Genomic DNA, 15,934 nt, shown 5'->3' with positions numbered 1-15,934 from the left:
ATGAGGGAAAAAACTCGTCACAAAGGGAAAGAGAGATGGTCGCCTACATCATCGGTCTACAGAGCCAGTGTCTTCCATATATCCCAACATTATCTTTTCAGTCTCTCGAAAAGTCAACATAAGTTGTCCTCTGTTATTGTCGTTGGCATTTTGTATCCGTTTCTGCTCGATGTGCGTGTGGGCTTCCCGTCTAAGAAGGTGCCTTATTCATTTTTTTTTTAGTACCCTACACTACCCTACCCTACTACTTGGGTTAACATCATGACATTTCTATTCGCCCAGTTCGATGTTGTTTTGCCGTGTACCACCGGTTCTTTTATGATCGTTATAGTAACGTAAAGATTATAGTGTGTGCAGACTTGTGTAGCTGGCTGCATGTGTACGGTACACTGTTCAGCAGATGGTGCCTTAGAGTTTCGTCGTAGAGATCGCAGTGTTCAGCAGAATCAGTTTGAAAACATCGACGACTATTAAGCTGCTCAGAGAGTACAAACAATTATAGTTCGTTTCGGTCTTAACCACGGACTATAGATGAAACATAGATATAACTAAGGCCACAGTCACTTCTAGACAATTAAATGAGGACTAGTGAAAGGTAATTCAATGCATTTTCGATGCGCAATGCCGAAAACAAAATAAAGTAATTAGGCTGTAAATTATTCACACAGGGCTGAAATAAAAAGAAAGGCACGGGCCTTTTTTTAGTGCAGACATTTTGTTATTAAAACAATTTCTAAACTGAATGCGACTGATGTTTTGAGGTAACTTATCAAAAAGTGAATAGAAAGTTTCTATAATGTTTTTGGGAAACACCTATTATACGGACTGAGACAGTTCCTAGAGGGCAGAGTTGCAAAAAAGTTTTAAAAGTTATTATAAAATTTAGAAGCCTATGAAATCAGTTCAGTTATTTTTTTATCATAATGTCACACAATCATCGCCCCTTTGAAGCCGAACTTATGAAACAAATCCACAAACCAAAAAACTCAAGTTGCAGAATTCTGATTAAAATAAAAATTTAACAAATTACACCAGGTTCTTTCCAGTTAAACCAACAATACTAACAAAGAACTGACAGTGAACGTGATGTAGTTTTTTTTTTTTATTATTGTTTTTGAATATTTCTGGGGTGTTTTATAGTATTTTGCACCTCACTTATAATAATGCCAGATTATTTTTTACACTGTCCTGTTCATATTTCAATTATAAAATCCACTCACGCTTTTTTCATACTGGCTTCATCTCCGAGAGCTCATGAAAACCAAGTGTGAAGAAGTGTTAGAGCCTTTAAAGTCTAATATTGTAATATTTTGATTTCACCGCCCTCTCATATGTCTGAGTCAGTCAGGAAATAATGTAGCTTTTAAAAGGTTTGCAGGCCTCTTGAAAAGGAGTAAAATTAGACCCTTTTTTTCTGAAATGTAAGCTGAAGTGTCTGTGATTTATCCATTTTTTTAAAATAGCAAAATATTAAAGAAATCCCCTGAAATGTGTATTTTAAAAGACTGACATGTTTTTTTTTAGGACATACAGAAAATAGTTGTTTTCAAAAGGCCACCCTGTGCAGACATGCATCCTGAACAAATACAAATATTGTGCAAAATTCCACATCGTACATAGTATTTTTATGTTCTAACATTCTCTTTGTCCGATATATTTTAAATCTAAAGAACTTTAAACTTTTCTTTTGTGAACAAAATACAATAAATTAATAAGCTTAGTGTTTTTCGTTTTAACCTTTGTTTAAAAGATGAACACTGAAGAGAAAAGCCCTTTTATCAGTCTAATTGAATATATTTTTAAATGAGTTACACTGTATTTTAGCTACCAAGGCCCTGTGCTTTCAAGTTTAGTTTCTCATCATAATGTTATTGGAAAACATAATATATAAAGATTACATTTTTTTAAAAGCGTTTATATCAGTTCAGTTATGTAAATCTTTTAGCATAGTTTTCCCTTTAAATCTTGGATAACAACATCATGAACTGTTGATTTTCATTGGAATACAGTGCAGGCTGCAGGACTCTAATTTAATTTAATCATTTGGCCTTGGTGTCACTTGTGTTTATTTGTACAATAGATACTCCATTTATTTTATATGAAATAACACCACAAACTGATGGTAATGTCCAGGTAAGAATGAGGTATCAGGTACAGTTGAGTAACAGTAAGTGTTTTGTATTTACAAGAAGTGTAAAAATATTAACACAGAAAAATAGTAAAACAGAACAGTAGTAAGAATCTGACTTTCCTGGCTAAGCTGATTACTAAGGCTAGAGTGAAATAAGATTAATACAGAATAATTGTAAGAAACGTTATGTAGTGTAACCTGGATTTGTATTTACATGACTCTTAGATGAGGTTCTCGTGTTGTGAGGATGTGGATGCTGATTCCAGGGTGGGTGTGGTTAACCATGAGCTATCACGTCAGGGTAATCCTGGAGGCCTTTCTGGGATGGCAGGTAGAAAACAGATGACATAGTGCAGTGTAATTTTGTCTTTGACATCACTGTTCAAGGAACATGTTGCCTATAAAAGAAGCATGACTGACTATCCTCTGGCTATTCGCAGGGGCTCGTTAAGCAATTATATAATGACAGTACATCCAAGCCGCACATAAGAAACAATGCTCCAGTCCAACATCACATCTCCAGGAATTCCTCTGTCCGTGGACTTCGACAGCCCCGTCGATTACGTCGTCTTTATTTTCCAGGTTTTGTTCGCTACTACTGCTGTTCTCGTGGCAGGACAAGTAGTGATAGCCATCTTGGCCACAAAGCCGCTGCGCCTCAATAACAGGTTCATTTTCATGCTGAACACGAGTATTTGTGACACGCTGGTTGGCTTTTCGGTGTATTATCTGGGTCTGTTTGACGTTCAGGAGGGGTATCCCTCTAGAAACGGGACTTATAGTATTTTGCCCTCCCTTCTGGGGGTGAACATAATGACATTTCTGTTTGCTCAGTTTGACCGCTATTTCGCCGTCTGTTATCCTTTCATGTACGCGCGTTTCATAACGCGGCGGGTGATCATCACTGCGAATGTCTATTGTTGGTTTCACGTCTATTCTCAGACTTTAGTTGCAATTGCCTTGCCACTTTCCAAAGCGGTGCATCTGTACGTCTCCGGTGTCATCGTCTTACAAGTGATCGTGCTCACCAAAATCGTCATGACCGTCAAACTGTACATTGTTGCCAGGTACCAGCTCGAGAGAGACCCCCCGAGCGCCGAGAAAAAGAACAACAAAGAATCCTTGACAATTATCATATTCGTTGTCATAAGCTTCTTGTGTTTGTGGGGGCCCTCTTTTATTAACATCGTCCTCAGACTTTTGTTTAGACGAGGGCTGAGCTTTAGAAACGAGGCCACCAACCTGTTCGCCATCATGGCTCGTTTCAACGCCGTGTGCACGCCGTCGGTGTACATCTGGGGGAGTCCGGCTCTGAGGAAAGCCATCGTGAGGACAGTTTGGAGCAGAGTGTTTCCAGGATGCAAGAGGAGGTGAGGGCCGCGACAATCTCTCAGTGGTAAATGTGCAACGAGCTGCCGTTAACCCGCTTCTTTCTCAGAGTCGCCTCAGGTTCCGTGGAGAACAACTGTAAAGGAAAGTCGAGATGAAGATTCGCCGGCACATGCCCGGTTGCTACGTTAACCGGGGACTTCTGCAAGGAATTGGTAACAAGAGATTGTACTGACTGCCGAGGAACAGAAATATATTCACACTGTAAAGGTACTATCAAGTAAAAGGAAATTTTAACTGAATTATGTTGTTTTGTTCCATAGAGGCTGGTCCTGACTTTGAGCTCCACTTTACGCGTTTATTAATGTGTTTTAAGTCTTTTAAATCTTTTGTTAGGTGTAAAATCACACCAACCTAAATATAATACTAATTAATATAAACCCTGTCAGTATTACAGTACAGAATGCTGTTTTTATTATTATTGTTATTATTATTATTGTAATTAGTGCGTAAACAGTGGAATCAGGTTGCTGCCATTCATTAAAAAGTGATATAGACTGCAATTTATTCATTTTGAGTTCAGAAATTTTCACAGTACAATTTAATTAAGTCTTTGTTTATAAGATTAACTTTATTAATACGTTAAAAAATGTCTTTTTTCTCAATATGTGGATTTATAAAAAGTCTATAATTAAAATTGTGTGACCCAATGAGAAACCAACCGGGCCCTTCTGAGCTTGCTAATGAATTTTACTCCTCGATGTGTTGTGTTTGAATAGTTCACGATCAATGTACTTTATGTGCAAAACCTTAACATCAAAACATATATGTTCTGATTAATGCAATTAAACAGATTAGCATATTAAGTAAACGCGCCTCTCACTTTGTTGTATGGATGGATTGGAGTCTTCGTTGGAGTTTGAGAGAGACTACAGCACCCTCAAGTGGTGATGTTGGTCAACAATGTGGTCCCTATAAAACCTAGAAACTTTTTCCCTTACATGTCCTCCTTTTATTGGTTTGATGAATTGAATCATGGTCGTGGCTTTTTTTTTTTTTTTATTGACTATTAACAAACAAACAGGTCTAACAGAGAGAGAGAGAGAGAAAGACAAATACAGTCAATTTAGAATCACCAACTAACCTAAAAGCATGTCTCTGAATGGTGGGAGGAAGCCGAAGCTGTGAGGCATTAGTGCTAACCACCACACCACTGCACCATCCTGGGTACAGTTACACCAAGCAACTCAGTCAATTATGAGTCAATCATGATGAAGTAACTGGGCTAATGTGTAAATATGCCTCGTGCAGTTCGTCCCCACAAACTGCAGTAAAAAACAGACAAAAGGTCATTCTGTGCATATGCTCCTCGGAAGCAGGGCCTGCACAGCCTGTAACCACTGAGGGGAAAATGAATGCTTCTGTGTCAGGCTGCATCCTACTTGGGATAGCTGCTGCTATCATGGAGTGTCTATCGCTGTTACCATGGGGTGGGGTCCTGGTTTTCTAGGTCGGTGGGACATGTCTAAGTAACAGGTCCATAAGTTTCCCAGCACAACATTGTATTGTCACAAGATGGTAAATGGTAATTACTTTCTCCGTTCAGTGGTTTTAATGTTGTGGCCGATCGGTTTATCTTGGGCATATTTTGCAACAACGCTGCATGAGATCATATAATCTCAAGAGATCAAAGCCGATGATTCACGGTACTTATAAAAAAATCATGGCTCCGCTTAAGAACCATTAAGACACAAACAATGCTCCCCACCAACATGACAGAGTCTCTGACAGGAGGAGTTCCTCTCTCGGTGGACTTCGACAGTCCTGAGGACTATTTCATCTTTATTTTCCAGCTTCTGTTCGCTACAACTACTGTTGTCGTAGCTGGAACAGTAGTCATTGGTATCTTGGCCACCAAAGCGCTGCGTCTCCAAAACAGATTTATTTTCATGCTGAACACGAGTATTTGTGACACATTGGTTGGCTTTTCGGTGTATTATCTGGGTCTGTTTGACGTTAGGGAGGGGTACCCGTCTAGAAACGGAACTTACGATGTTTTACCTTCACTTCTAGGGGTCAACATTTTGACGTTTTTGTTCGCGCAATTTGACCGCTATTTCGCCGTGTGCCACCCTTACATCTACAGCCGCTTCATAACAAGACAGTTGGTGATAGGCATCAACATCTACTGCTGGGTTTACAACTCTGCTCATTTGCTCGCCAGGAATTTTATTCCAGTTTCCAAAGCGATACAGCTGTACGTCTTCAGTATCGTCTTCTTTCAAGTGATCGTTCTGACAAAAGTGGCCATGACCATCAAACTGTATGTTGTGGCCAGGTACCAGGTCGAGAGAGATCCTCCCAGCGCCGAGAAAGAAAGCAAGAAAGAATCGTTGAAAATTATCATATTTGTAGTCATAAGCTTCCTGCTGTTGTGGTGCCCCTCTTTTGTTAATATCTTCATCAGACTTGTGGTAGGAGGAGGGATGAGTTTTAGGAACGAGGCCACCAACCTTTTCGCCATCATGGCTCGTTTCAACGCCGTGTGCACGCCGTGCGTGTATATCTGGGGGAGTCCGGCTCTGAGAGAGGCCATTAAGAATACATTGTGGGGCAGACTGTGCCCACGATGCAAGAAGAGGTAACAGTAGCAGGCTCTGCACGCATTCAGCTATACAAGCACATCTGTGATGTTTCACTAGTGGTACAATCACTGCTCACGAAAATGATCTGTGACTCTTTCCCTCAGAGTCGGCTCCTGTCATGGGAAGGTACCCCAATAATTCCTGGAAATAACAAGGACCACGAAGACTGCATTGATATAATCTGCATTAACATAATCATCTGTGAGTTTTGTCAGATCAATCCCGCTGCCTTTTTTTTTTTTTTTTTTGTCTCCCTGAATGATTTGACATACAGTCAGAGGTTTTACGCACTGTTTTCTGAAATGCTTTAACAGATCATACGAGATCGTAGGCTTCCTAATGTTTCACCTCAATTAGCTGTTGATGTCGGTGGCAGTGTCAAACAGCTATTTTTATTTATTTTTAAATTTTTTATTCTATACCGCACTAGTGAGAAACTAGTGCTAAACAGAAGTTTATATTCGTTCGCAGCAAATTATTCAGATTAAAACTGAAATGGCCTTCAGTAAATTGTCTCATCTAATGATGTCTGCTCGGCCGACAGATTAAGACGACTACCTGTAATGGTTTAATAAGCATTAGAAAAATTAAAATGCTGTCGTTATTACTGATGTTTTCAGTTCTGTTTGCAGTCATAGTAAAGATGCTTCATTCTTGCCCGCTGCGCTGTCCACGGTGCGTGGTGCTGAAGAGAATATGTATATTTTCAAACATGTTGAGTAAACGGTGCTGTTTTCCTGTTTTCCTGTAGTTGTAAAGCAAAGTAGGTAATTGTAAAGTTTGAACAAAGACTACTTAATATTTCTCCGGGAGCGCTTTAAAAAAAGAAGCTCAACTGAAACGTTTCTCTCGCTTCTGTTTTTGAAGATTATCCTCACGGAATGATGCATCCTAATAATATGTCCAGAACACGAAACTACTTGGAATTTTATCTTATTTCTACACTAATGTTATGGTTCATAATTAGTAAGACCACAGTTACAAATACAGATGGAAATAAATATTCAGACTGGAGGTAAAGCAGTGTTATGGATATCGCTGTTAATTATTGTGTTATGTGATTAGTCTGAGTTTTAGTTTAGTTTTTTTTTATCAAAATAAAAAGTAGATGAAAGTACATTCATCGAAGTTGTTTATTGTGAATAAAACGTTTGCTGAAAAAAGGTATAGAACGGCTGAATTCTATTTTTGTCTTGGGGCCTAACTTCACCGCAGAAATCTTCACGGAGCTGCGACAGCCGACAAAGAGGAAGAAAAGAGACTTGGAATCTGATCTTCTACTTTTAGCTGAGAGAAAATCAATGTTTAGCCTCGTTGTTGTTAATATCAAAGTGCTTTCCATGATACCGACACATAACACTACCTGATGTAAAATAAGAAAGTAATGATAAAAAAAAAGTAAATCATTATGGGCCAAGTATACATACACATCCATGAGATTTATTCTCTGGATTTAATCCATCCACTTGGAGTTGTGGGTGGGCAGCTAGAGGAAGTCTAGGGGGTTATTGGCCTTGTTCAATTGCACATAGGGAAAGAACCATGCAGACTAAATTCCAGTTCTCTAACCACTAGACAATGGTTCTCTGTATTTGTACTACAAAAGAGTGGCAAGCCAAAAGAACAGTATCCACGCTCAATGGCTTAAAGTGGTTCAGACCACGGTCAGCTCCACGCTGCGGTTTATGTGGTTTAATCCAAACAGGTTATGCCCTTATGTGTGTTTGTGTCAGGCTTCATCCTGCCGGGGATGCCTGCTGCCATCACTGAGTGTCACTGCTATGGGCTGGGGGTGTCTGGTCTGATCTAAGTTAGTGTATTGTTTCAAAGGTAAATGTAATTTACATCTCCCGTCAGTGGTTTTAAAGTTGTGGCTGATCCGTGTGGCTTGGGCATATTTTGCAACAACGCTGCAATGGGATAAGCTGATTGTTATTTGATCATAACGTTGCTGCATTAGAAAGGGGAACTACAGCTCAGCACAATCTGAACAAAGGTGTTAGATGTGAGGAAAAATAATTAAATATGTGACATTTCAAAAGGTTAAGTCTCTACACGACTTTTACGCGCGTATTAAGAGATAAACACAACATGAGATCATATAATCTCAAGAGATCAAGGCTGGTTATTCACGGTGCATATAAAATCATGGATCCGCTTAAGACCCATTAAGACACAAACAATGCTCCCGACCAACACGACAAGGTCTCTGACAGGAGGAGTTCCTCTCTCGGTGGACTTCGACAGTCCTGAGGACTATTTCATCTTTATTTTCCAGCTTCTGTTCGCTACAACTACTGTTGTCGTAGCTGGAACAGTAGTCATTGGTATCTTGGCCACCAAAGCGCTGCGTCTCCAAAACAGATTTATTTTCATGCTGAACACGAGTATTTGTGACACACTAGTTGGCTTTTCAGTGTATTATCTGGGTCTGTTTGACGTTCAGGAGGGGTACCCGTCTAGAAACGGAACTTACAACGTTTTACCTTCACTTCTAGGGGTCAACATTTTGACGTTTTTGTTCGCGCAATTTGACCGCTACTTCGCCGTGTGCCACCCTTACATCTACAGCCGCTTCATAACAAGACAGTTGGTGATAGGCATCAACATCTACTGCTGGGTTTACAACTCTGCTCATTTGCTCGCCAGGAATTTTATTCCACTTTCCAAAGCGATACAGATGTACGTCTTCAGCATCGTCTTGTTTCAGCTGATCGTGCTGACAAAAGTGGTCATGACCATCAAACTGTATGTTGTGGCCAGGTACCAGGTCGAGAGAGATCCTCCCAGCGCCGAGAAAGAAAGCAAGAAAGAATCGTTGAAAATTATCATATTCGTTGTCATAAGCTTCCTGGTGTTGTGGTGCCCCTCTTTTGTTAATATCGTCGTTAGATTTTTGATGGGAGGAGGGCTGACTTTTAGGAACGAGGCCACCAACCTTTTCGCCATCATGGCTCGTTTCAACGCCGTGTGCACGCCGTCCGTGTATATCTGGGGGAGTCCGGCTCTGAGAGAAGCCATGAAGAAGACAGTGTGGGGCAGACTGTGCCCACGATGCAAGAAGAGGTAACAGTAGCAGGCTCTGCACGCACGGTTCAATGCATTCACGTGCACACGCACATCTGTGATATTTCTCATTTCCTTTCCTTTAGAGTCGGCTCCTGTAATGGGAAGGTACCCCAATAATTACTGGAAATAACAAGGACCATGAAGACTGCACTGATACAATCTGCATTAACATCTGTGATTTTTGACAGCTCGGTCCCTCTGCCTCTTTCTGTCTCCCTGAACGATTTCGACCAAAACTTGACATAATTGCAAGCGGTTTTACACGTCAGTTAGCTGCTGTTTCGGTGGCAGTGCCAAACAGCTTTTTTTTTTTTTTTTTAAAGTTGTATACCGCCCTAGTCAGAAATGAGTGCTAAACAGAAGTTTATATTGGCAGCAGAGGCCGATGAAACATGATTCAGATTAAAATTGAAATAGCCTTCAGTAAATTGTCCAATCTGATGATGTCTGCTCGGCCGACAGATTAACACGACCACATGTAATGATTTAATAAGCATTAGAAAAAATAAAATGTTATTTTTATTATTGATGTTTCCATTTTTGTTTGCAGTCAGAGTAAAGATGCTCCATTCTTGCCCGCTGCCCTGTCCACGGTGCGTGGTGCTGAAGAGAATAGGTGTATTTTCAAACATGTTGAGTAAACGGTGCTGTTTTCCTGTAGCTGTAAAGTGAGTAACTGTAAAGTTTGAACACATGCTACTTAATATTTCCCCAAGAGCTCGGTCAGCGAAGCGCAACTGAAACGTTTTTCGCGCATCTATTTTTCAAGATTGTCCACATGGAATGATGCATCTTAATAATATGCCCATACCTTGAAACTATTTACAGTTTTATTTACAGTTTTATTGTCGGTTTCTAGCCAGTCACTCGCCTCCTACGCGTCATTCAATCATCTATGAAAATCAATACAAAATGATTTCATGGTTCATTATTAACAAGTCGCTGTGGTTTTTTAAATCAAAATAACATTAAGGTACATTTCGTGAAGATCTTTATCGTGGATGAAACATTTGCTGTAAATGCTGAATGGCTGAATTCTACAAAGAGGCTTTCAAGCTTCCTCACATATAAAAGAAAAAGAACGGACACATTAAACTAACTGATGGAAAATAACAGAAAAAGTAATGAAATGCCTCTGGATTTAATTCATCCACTTGGAGCTGTGGGGAAGTCTATGGAGGGTATTTTCTTTGCTCAAAGGCACGTAGGGAACCAGTCCTACAGTCTAAATTCTACTCCTCAGAAAACAAAAAGCAGTGGTTCAGAACCACGGTCAGCTCCACGCAAGTTATCGTTATTTACTTTCCACAATGTGATGAAAAAAGAAACGTGTATCAAATGCAATTATCTTTTAAATAATAAATCATTACATGGGAAAAGAACAGACAGGGCGTCATTATTATCGGTTTCTAGTCTGTCACTCGCCTCCTACGCGTCATCCAATCATCTACGAAAAAACACTACAACTTTAAAACCACTGGATCTGCATATATGCAGCCAGTGTCGCAATTCAGAGTCTCACATCACGCTCATCTCACCCTCTGAGCGTGGACGTTAACAGTCCGGGGCACTACTTTATTTCTATTTCCACATTTCAACGCCTTGTCCAGGGCGAGCACCGTGGCGGTGGCCGGTTGTGTTGCGTGCGGTGTCACCACCACGCTGCCGATCTTAATACCAACCCGGCTTCTCTTCATGCCCAACACGAGCACATGTGACACCCTGCCCGGCGGCAGTATTTTCTACAAATATCCCTTCACAAAGTGGGTGCGTCCCGTCTAAAAACGTTACCGATTACATTCTGCCTCCTTCCCTCTGGGTTAACACCGCGACGGTTTTATTCCCCCAGTTCGACCGATACGTCACCATGTGCCACCCTTTCTCGCTTCATCAGCATTTCTCTGTTTATCATTAACAGTGTTTGAATTAAATATGACCTTTTCAAGTAACTGCATTATTAATAGGACATCTGAACAAGGAAAAGAATGATGGTATAGTCAAACCCACTCGATAGTTTAAGAGGTAGATGTAGTTAAACTGCTTCCTGTTATTTAGCCTATAGTCCACAGACTAAAAGAAGGTAGTCAAAATAATAGGAACACATTCAAGAACAGCGCAATACAATTCAATAGCACCACAAACCACAACCACCAGCCTCCAGACTGAAAACACAAATGAATCACCAGCTTTCAGTTGTTTTGAACACTAATTGCCGTAATCTTGATGAAGATAAGACTGCTATAGTAATGAACTGGCAAGAGATTGTACTTAAATTTGAAGACATATAATAACAAACATCTAAACATGCACATTTGTATTTATTTATTTTTTAACTAAGCTGACGGCAACATTAGGGTTTTAATTAGGTATAAAACCTGAAAAAAGCACCAAAAGGTTCCACTCAGTTTATAAAGTATACATATCAGCAACACCTGTAGCCTAATTAGCGATTACTACATTTGCCTGTCTGATAAAACAATGTTTGGCTACTTCATTCAAATGTCCCTGAAACCGGTTTACAATACAAACTTAACACTGGCACAGCACTAAGACAGGATCTTAGGATATTAACAGTTTGTTTCGGTTGGCATTAATTCTCTTCGCAAAAGACAGAGTAGAAATGTCTACATGGAAAATACCTGTGATGTAATTCGGGCTGATAAATAGGGGACTGAAGATGGTTTTGGTAAACCTGGAATTCTTTGAAATTGCTCTAAAACTCCAAAGCTGCACAACTTTGAGAAATCAACGGTTGAGAATCATGACTGATGTGGTACTTTTTGGGTCAGTCTAATACACAAATCACATGCTTTATCCATCTTCTTAGTTAGGAATAAATAAATAAACATGATGCAGTAAGGCAGTAAATGCAGACACGATACTAAAATCTTCTATTTTCCAGAGACTGGAAGTGATTTTTCTGATATTGCAGGGCTGCTGTTCACCGCTGCACAAATACAGACTCCTCTTTTGATTGTTGTTGTTGTAATCACTGTTAATAATTATTCTTGCTACCAATGCAATCTTCTCAGTTTTCAACAGACCACTTTGTTCACAAAGAATGTAAAGAATGCAAAATACTGTGGCCAGTTTGTAAATTTTAAGAGAACAAGTAATACAGGATCACCTACACTACCCGTTACTACTCTGAGCTTTACAAGAACTGCACTCCAGGTTACTCTGAGCAGGAAAACACATTTAAACAATTTATGTCATGTCTCTAAAATATAATTAAAGGTTGTGTCTTCTTATATTGAGCAAGGCTGTTTTGTCTCCCTTCTCCTCTTGCTTATATGAACTGATCTAAACACATTCTCCTGGCACGGTGTTGAAAATGTGCATGTGTGCTAAGAAAAGCAGAAGCAGATAAAAAAAAAAATGTACATGTGTTGTGAAGCTGTCTGGATAACTACGAAATGTAATACATGGTATTTGTTTATGCAAAAGTTTCATTTTCCATTTATTAAGAGAATGAATGTCCATTTCTCATCAGGGAGCCGCCCACAGTTAAAGGTTAAAGCAGATAAACAGGAAATTCTACAATTTGACCAGACAGAAGACTCTATTTGTGTTGTACCCATCAAAATTTTCCACTTACTTGACCGAGAGGGTGATCTTATCATGTGTATATGTGTGAGGTTTATTGACTAGTCACCCGGAGTGCGTGAATTTGGTTGACTATGACCACAAATTTCCTTTGAGAGGATGTATTATTACTGTTGACAACGTAAGCACTGATGAGAGATTATTTACTGCGCGAGAAGTGGGTGAAGAGGTGGGTGAGTAATTTCTACCAAAGCGTCCATGGGGGCTGCTTGAATGGGAATGATGCCAGAGCTGAGACATTGACAGGAATTGAAATGACGGCCCAGGGCAGTGATTGTCTCTGAAGAGATCGCCTGATCATCATCCTGTGACACATGGAGGAGGAGCAGCAGTTAATTCTGATGTTAAATTAATGCTTAAATAAAACTGGTCTGAATTATTTTTTTGTCTCCGTCTTACCCATCGCGGCCCAGCAAGAACAGAGCAGGTATGCTCGGTTTGGCAGTGCTTCCATCGGTGACCATATCAAGGTACTGACTGTCATTGTCCTCAGCGTTATCAGCGATCAGAACAGCCTTCCCTCCCGCTTCCTCCACGTGCCGAGCCTTTTGTACGAAGGAGCAACCTCTGGGGTGCCCAAAAAAATACAAAGAGGTGTGAAAAACTATTTCAAGATGTGCTACAAACACAGGTCATAAAAAGGTTTAACGGGCATAATTTCATTTGCAAACTATCTCCGCATATAAGTAACTGTGTAACACCTGAGTGTGAGAAACTATTGTTTGTTCTGTGTCCCCTATGATTCTTAACCTACATTAGTTAATTTCACTAGCACAGTATCCATCTTATTCCGGGAGGTGCTGATGTAGAAACGACTGTGGGTGCTACTTCCGGTGAGACACCAATGAGCCACTGATTTGTCGCGGGTTTCATTTCCCGTAGCGCTTTATTTGAACATTTGACTGTTTTCATTTTTTCTGTGTTTTAAAAGGAATTAGGTGCACTAGGTGCACTAGGTGCATGTGTGAAATGTAGTTTGTATGTGTAAAATGTGGTGTGTTTTTCCCCTTTCTCCTTTCGTTCTTTCTTTCTCTTCTCTTAGCACCGGGCGCTAAGGACGATTGACAGTAGTATCAGTGAACATCAGCAGGAATGATTTCATGTGTGTGGAGGACACAGCACTGTAATATTAGTCAGGCAACATGTAGTATTACCTCTTTCAGAACAGTTGTTCAACTGTTGATGAACAAATTGCTGGTCAGTATTAACCTAAAAATGCCATAATTTCAGCACAGACCTTATTGTTATGCAAGTACATTAGTGCCTCATACCTTTTAAGATTGTTCACTGCCTTATCGTGCGAAGTGACGGCTAAAAATACTACTGTATACTATATTTGACCACTTTTTCATGTCATCCTCCCACTCCTTTTACTCCTTTCCCATTAGTAGGCAGCTGGATTGTAACGTTGTCAAGTTTGAACTGCGACAGCTGGAGTTTCCCATGGTTTAGTCATAGAAAATGGACTTATCCCGCATAGTAAGCATGTAAACAAGTACGGATTCTGGTTCATACTAGAAGTCATGCCCATAATTCACACAAGGGCTCATGGGAGACAGGAATATAAAGGTTGACTGCCTTTATATTAGAGACTCCATGTGACAAGGAGGTGGACAAACCGCTTAATACATTTATGATCCAATAACAAAGCTACTTTTGAGGTTAAGAGTGTTTGACATCAACATCTTGTGTGTGTTATGCAGTGTAGACGCCACGTATGACCCGGCTTAAGAATAGGTTCTAATAAACTGTACTCAGATGTGGATGAATGGGTTCTGACAAAACTTGAACAGAGTTAATGAGAGTGACAATAAATATTGCATTTTTTTTTTTTTTTTAATTATTATTCCTGATGCTTCTCTTGATCTGTGTCCCTAACAATGAAGCATATTACCTTAGTTACCTTAGTTGTAAGCTTTTCTTTCTTATAGCTGAATCTCAGGCTTTAACCTAATTCATTTCCTATCTCTGCGCCGTTTAACTGGTTTGATCCCAGATTTCGCAACTGGTTTGTGTTCACATAGTCTGTGTGCTGAAGCGTGTGCACATACCCCCTCTCCACCAGGATTACTTGTCCCTGAATGTTTTCTGTGTGTTTCATGTCCGAGCAGCCATCAGCAGGGTCCGCGGGGACAAGAAAGATCTCGTCATAAGATGAAGTCTTAGGAATAGAGGAGTGAAGGCGAATTTTAACAGAATGTGAGAGTGATTGCATGCACTGGACACTTGATGAAACAATTCACGGTACTCACGAAAACTCCTCCAAAATCTTTAGCAGGAGCTGCACTGAAGATGTACCCTATTTCCTCGGGACTGATGACCCGGAAATACAGCAGTTCATTAACCCCGAGACCTGAAGACGTGTAGAAAAGAAAACTCACACATAGGCTTTGGTCGATACCGGAAGGGTTTCATTACAGCCACTGCTGGTCAACCACAACGGGGTGACATGAAATGGAAATTCCACGTCTGGACCTAGCAAGTGACCAATAGTCACACGATATAAACCGACTCCTGCGGCTAAACCGCACCATTAGCCAAGTGAATAATGATTTTATTGTGCTCACCTGTCAGGCGGCTGAACTGCATGAAAACACTAAACAGGTATAAAAGTAAAGCTGCCGTCCGAGCCACATTTGCCATGTTCAAGACATTTGTAGGCCTCCACCACGCAACACAGACGCGACTTCAGCGTGGGTTTAAATTAGAGTACGGCGTGGGGTCCATTTCTAGCTGTGCATCTGATACTGAACAACAGACCAACAGGCTGGAAGCCACTTCCGGGTGGCTTTTCTTGCGCATGCGTACAGTGCAAACACGCATTAACGTGACAGGCGGCTGCAGGACTGTGTTTTTCGGCTTTTCTTTCTTTTTTTTCTTTTTTTTTGCGCAGGATTTCATAATCATTAGGTCCATTAAGTACTACTTTTCCAATGACATGATATATATATATATAATTTGGCTAAAAAACTAATGCGTGAAAACATGTTGTGGTTCTTTTAGGAGGTTGTGTACCTGCCTGACTATTACTTGGTGCTGGGCGTCTCTTGACCTCAAGACTTCCGAAACCAGTTGGACCGGTTTAACACAGCAATAGATAAAAATGGTTTGAAATTAACTTCTGCTTTCGTAGTTGTTACCAAGTCAAACCAAA

At 40.3% G+C, this 15,934-nt stretch overlaps 4 protein-coding genes across 4 annotated transcripts; 3 read left to right on the top strand and 1 right to left on the bottom strand.

The window, feature by feature from the left end:
• The first annotated feature begins 2,445 nt into the window (after positions 1-2,445).
• Positions 2,446-4,055, top strand: LOC125012478 (olfactory receptor 4K17-like). The gene is made up of 2 exons (XM_047592455.1): positions 2,446-3,501; positions 3,570-4,055. The coding sequence occupies exons 1-2, from the start codon at positions 2,627-2,629 to the stop codon at positions 3,616-3,618; spliced, it is 924 nt and encodes a 307-aa protein (XP_047448411.1). The 5' UTR covers positions 2,446-2,626; the 3' UTR covers positions 3,619-4,055.
• On the top strand, positions 4,049-6,113 carry LOC125012481 (trace amine-associated receptor 5-like). Its single transcript, XM_047592457.1, has one exon. The coding sequence runs from the start codon at positions 5,218-5,220 to the stop codon at positions 6,103-6,105; it is 888 nt and encodes a 295-aa protein (XP_047448413.1). The 5' UTR covers positions 4,049-5,217; the 3' UTR covers positions 6,106-6,113.
• A 2,169-nt stretch (positions 6,114-8,282) lies between these two features.
• Positions 8,283-12,523, top strand: LOC125012479 (trace amine-associated receptor 5-like). The gene has a single exon (XM_047592456.1). It carries the CDS (start codon positions 8,288-8,290, stop codon positions 9,173-9,175), a length of 888 nt encoding a protein of 295 aa, XP_047448412.1. The 5' UTR covers positions 8,283-8,287; the 3' UTR covers positions 9,176-12,523.
• Positions 12,524-12,605: 82 nt separating this feature from the next.
• LOC125012482 (protease-associated domain-containing protein 1-like) lies at positions 12,606-15,572 on the bottom strand. The gene is made up of 5 exons (XM_047592458.1): positions 15,348-15,572; positions 15,033-15,133; positions 14,832-14,941; positions 13,180-13,347; positions 12,606-13,085 (listed from the first exon to the last, which is right to left on the bottom strand). Exons 1-5 carry the CDS (start codon positions 15,421-15,423, stop codon positions 12,965-12,967), a joined length of 576 nt encoding a protein of 191 aa, XP_047448414.1. The 5' UTR covers positions 15,424-15,572; the 3' UTR covers positions 12,606-12,964.
• Positions 15,573-15,934: the final 362 nt, after the last annotated feature.

Source organism: Mugil cephalus, chromosome 8 (genome assembly GCF_022458985.1).
Source record: "Mugil cephalus isolate CIBA_MC_2020 chromosome 8, CIBA_Mcephalus_1.1, whole genome shotgun sequence".
Lineage (NCBI taxonomy): Eukaryota > Metazoa > Chordata > Actinopteri > Mugiliformes > Mugilidae > Mugil > Mugil cephalus.
Note: the sequence above shows the minus strand (reverse complement) of the source record. Positions and strands in the feature narration are given on the sequence as shown.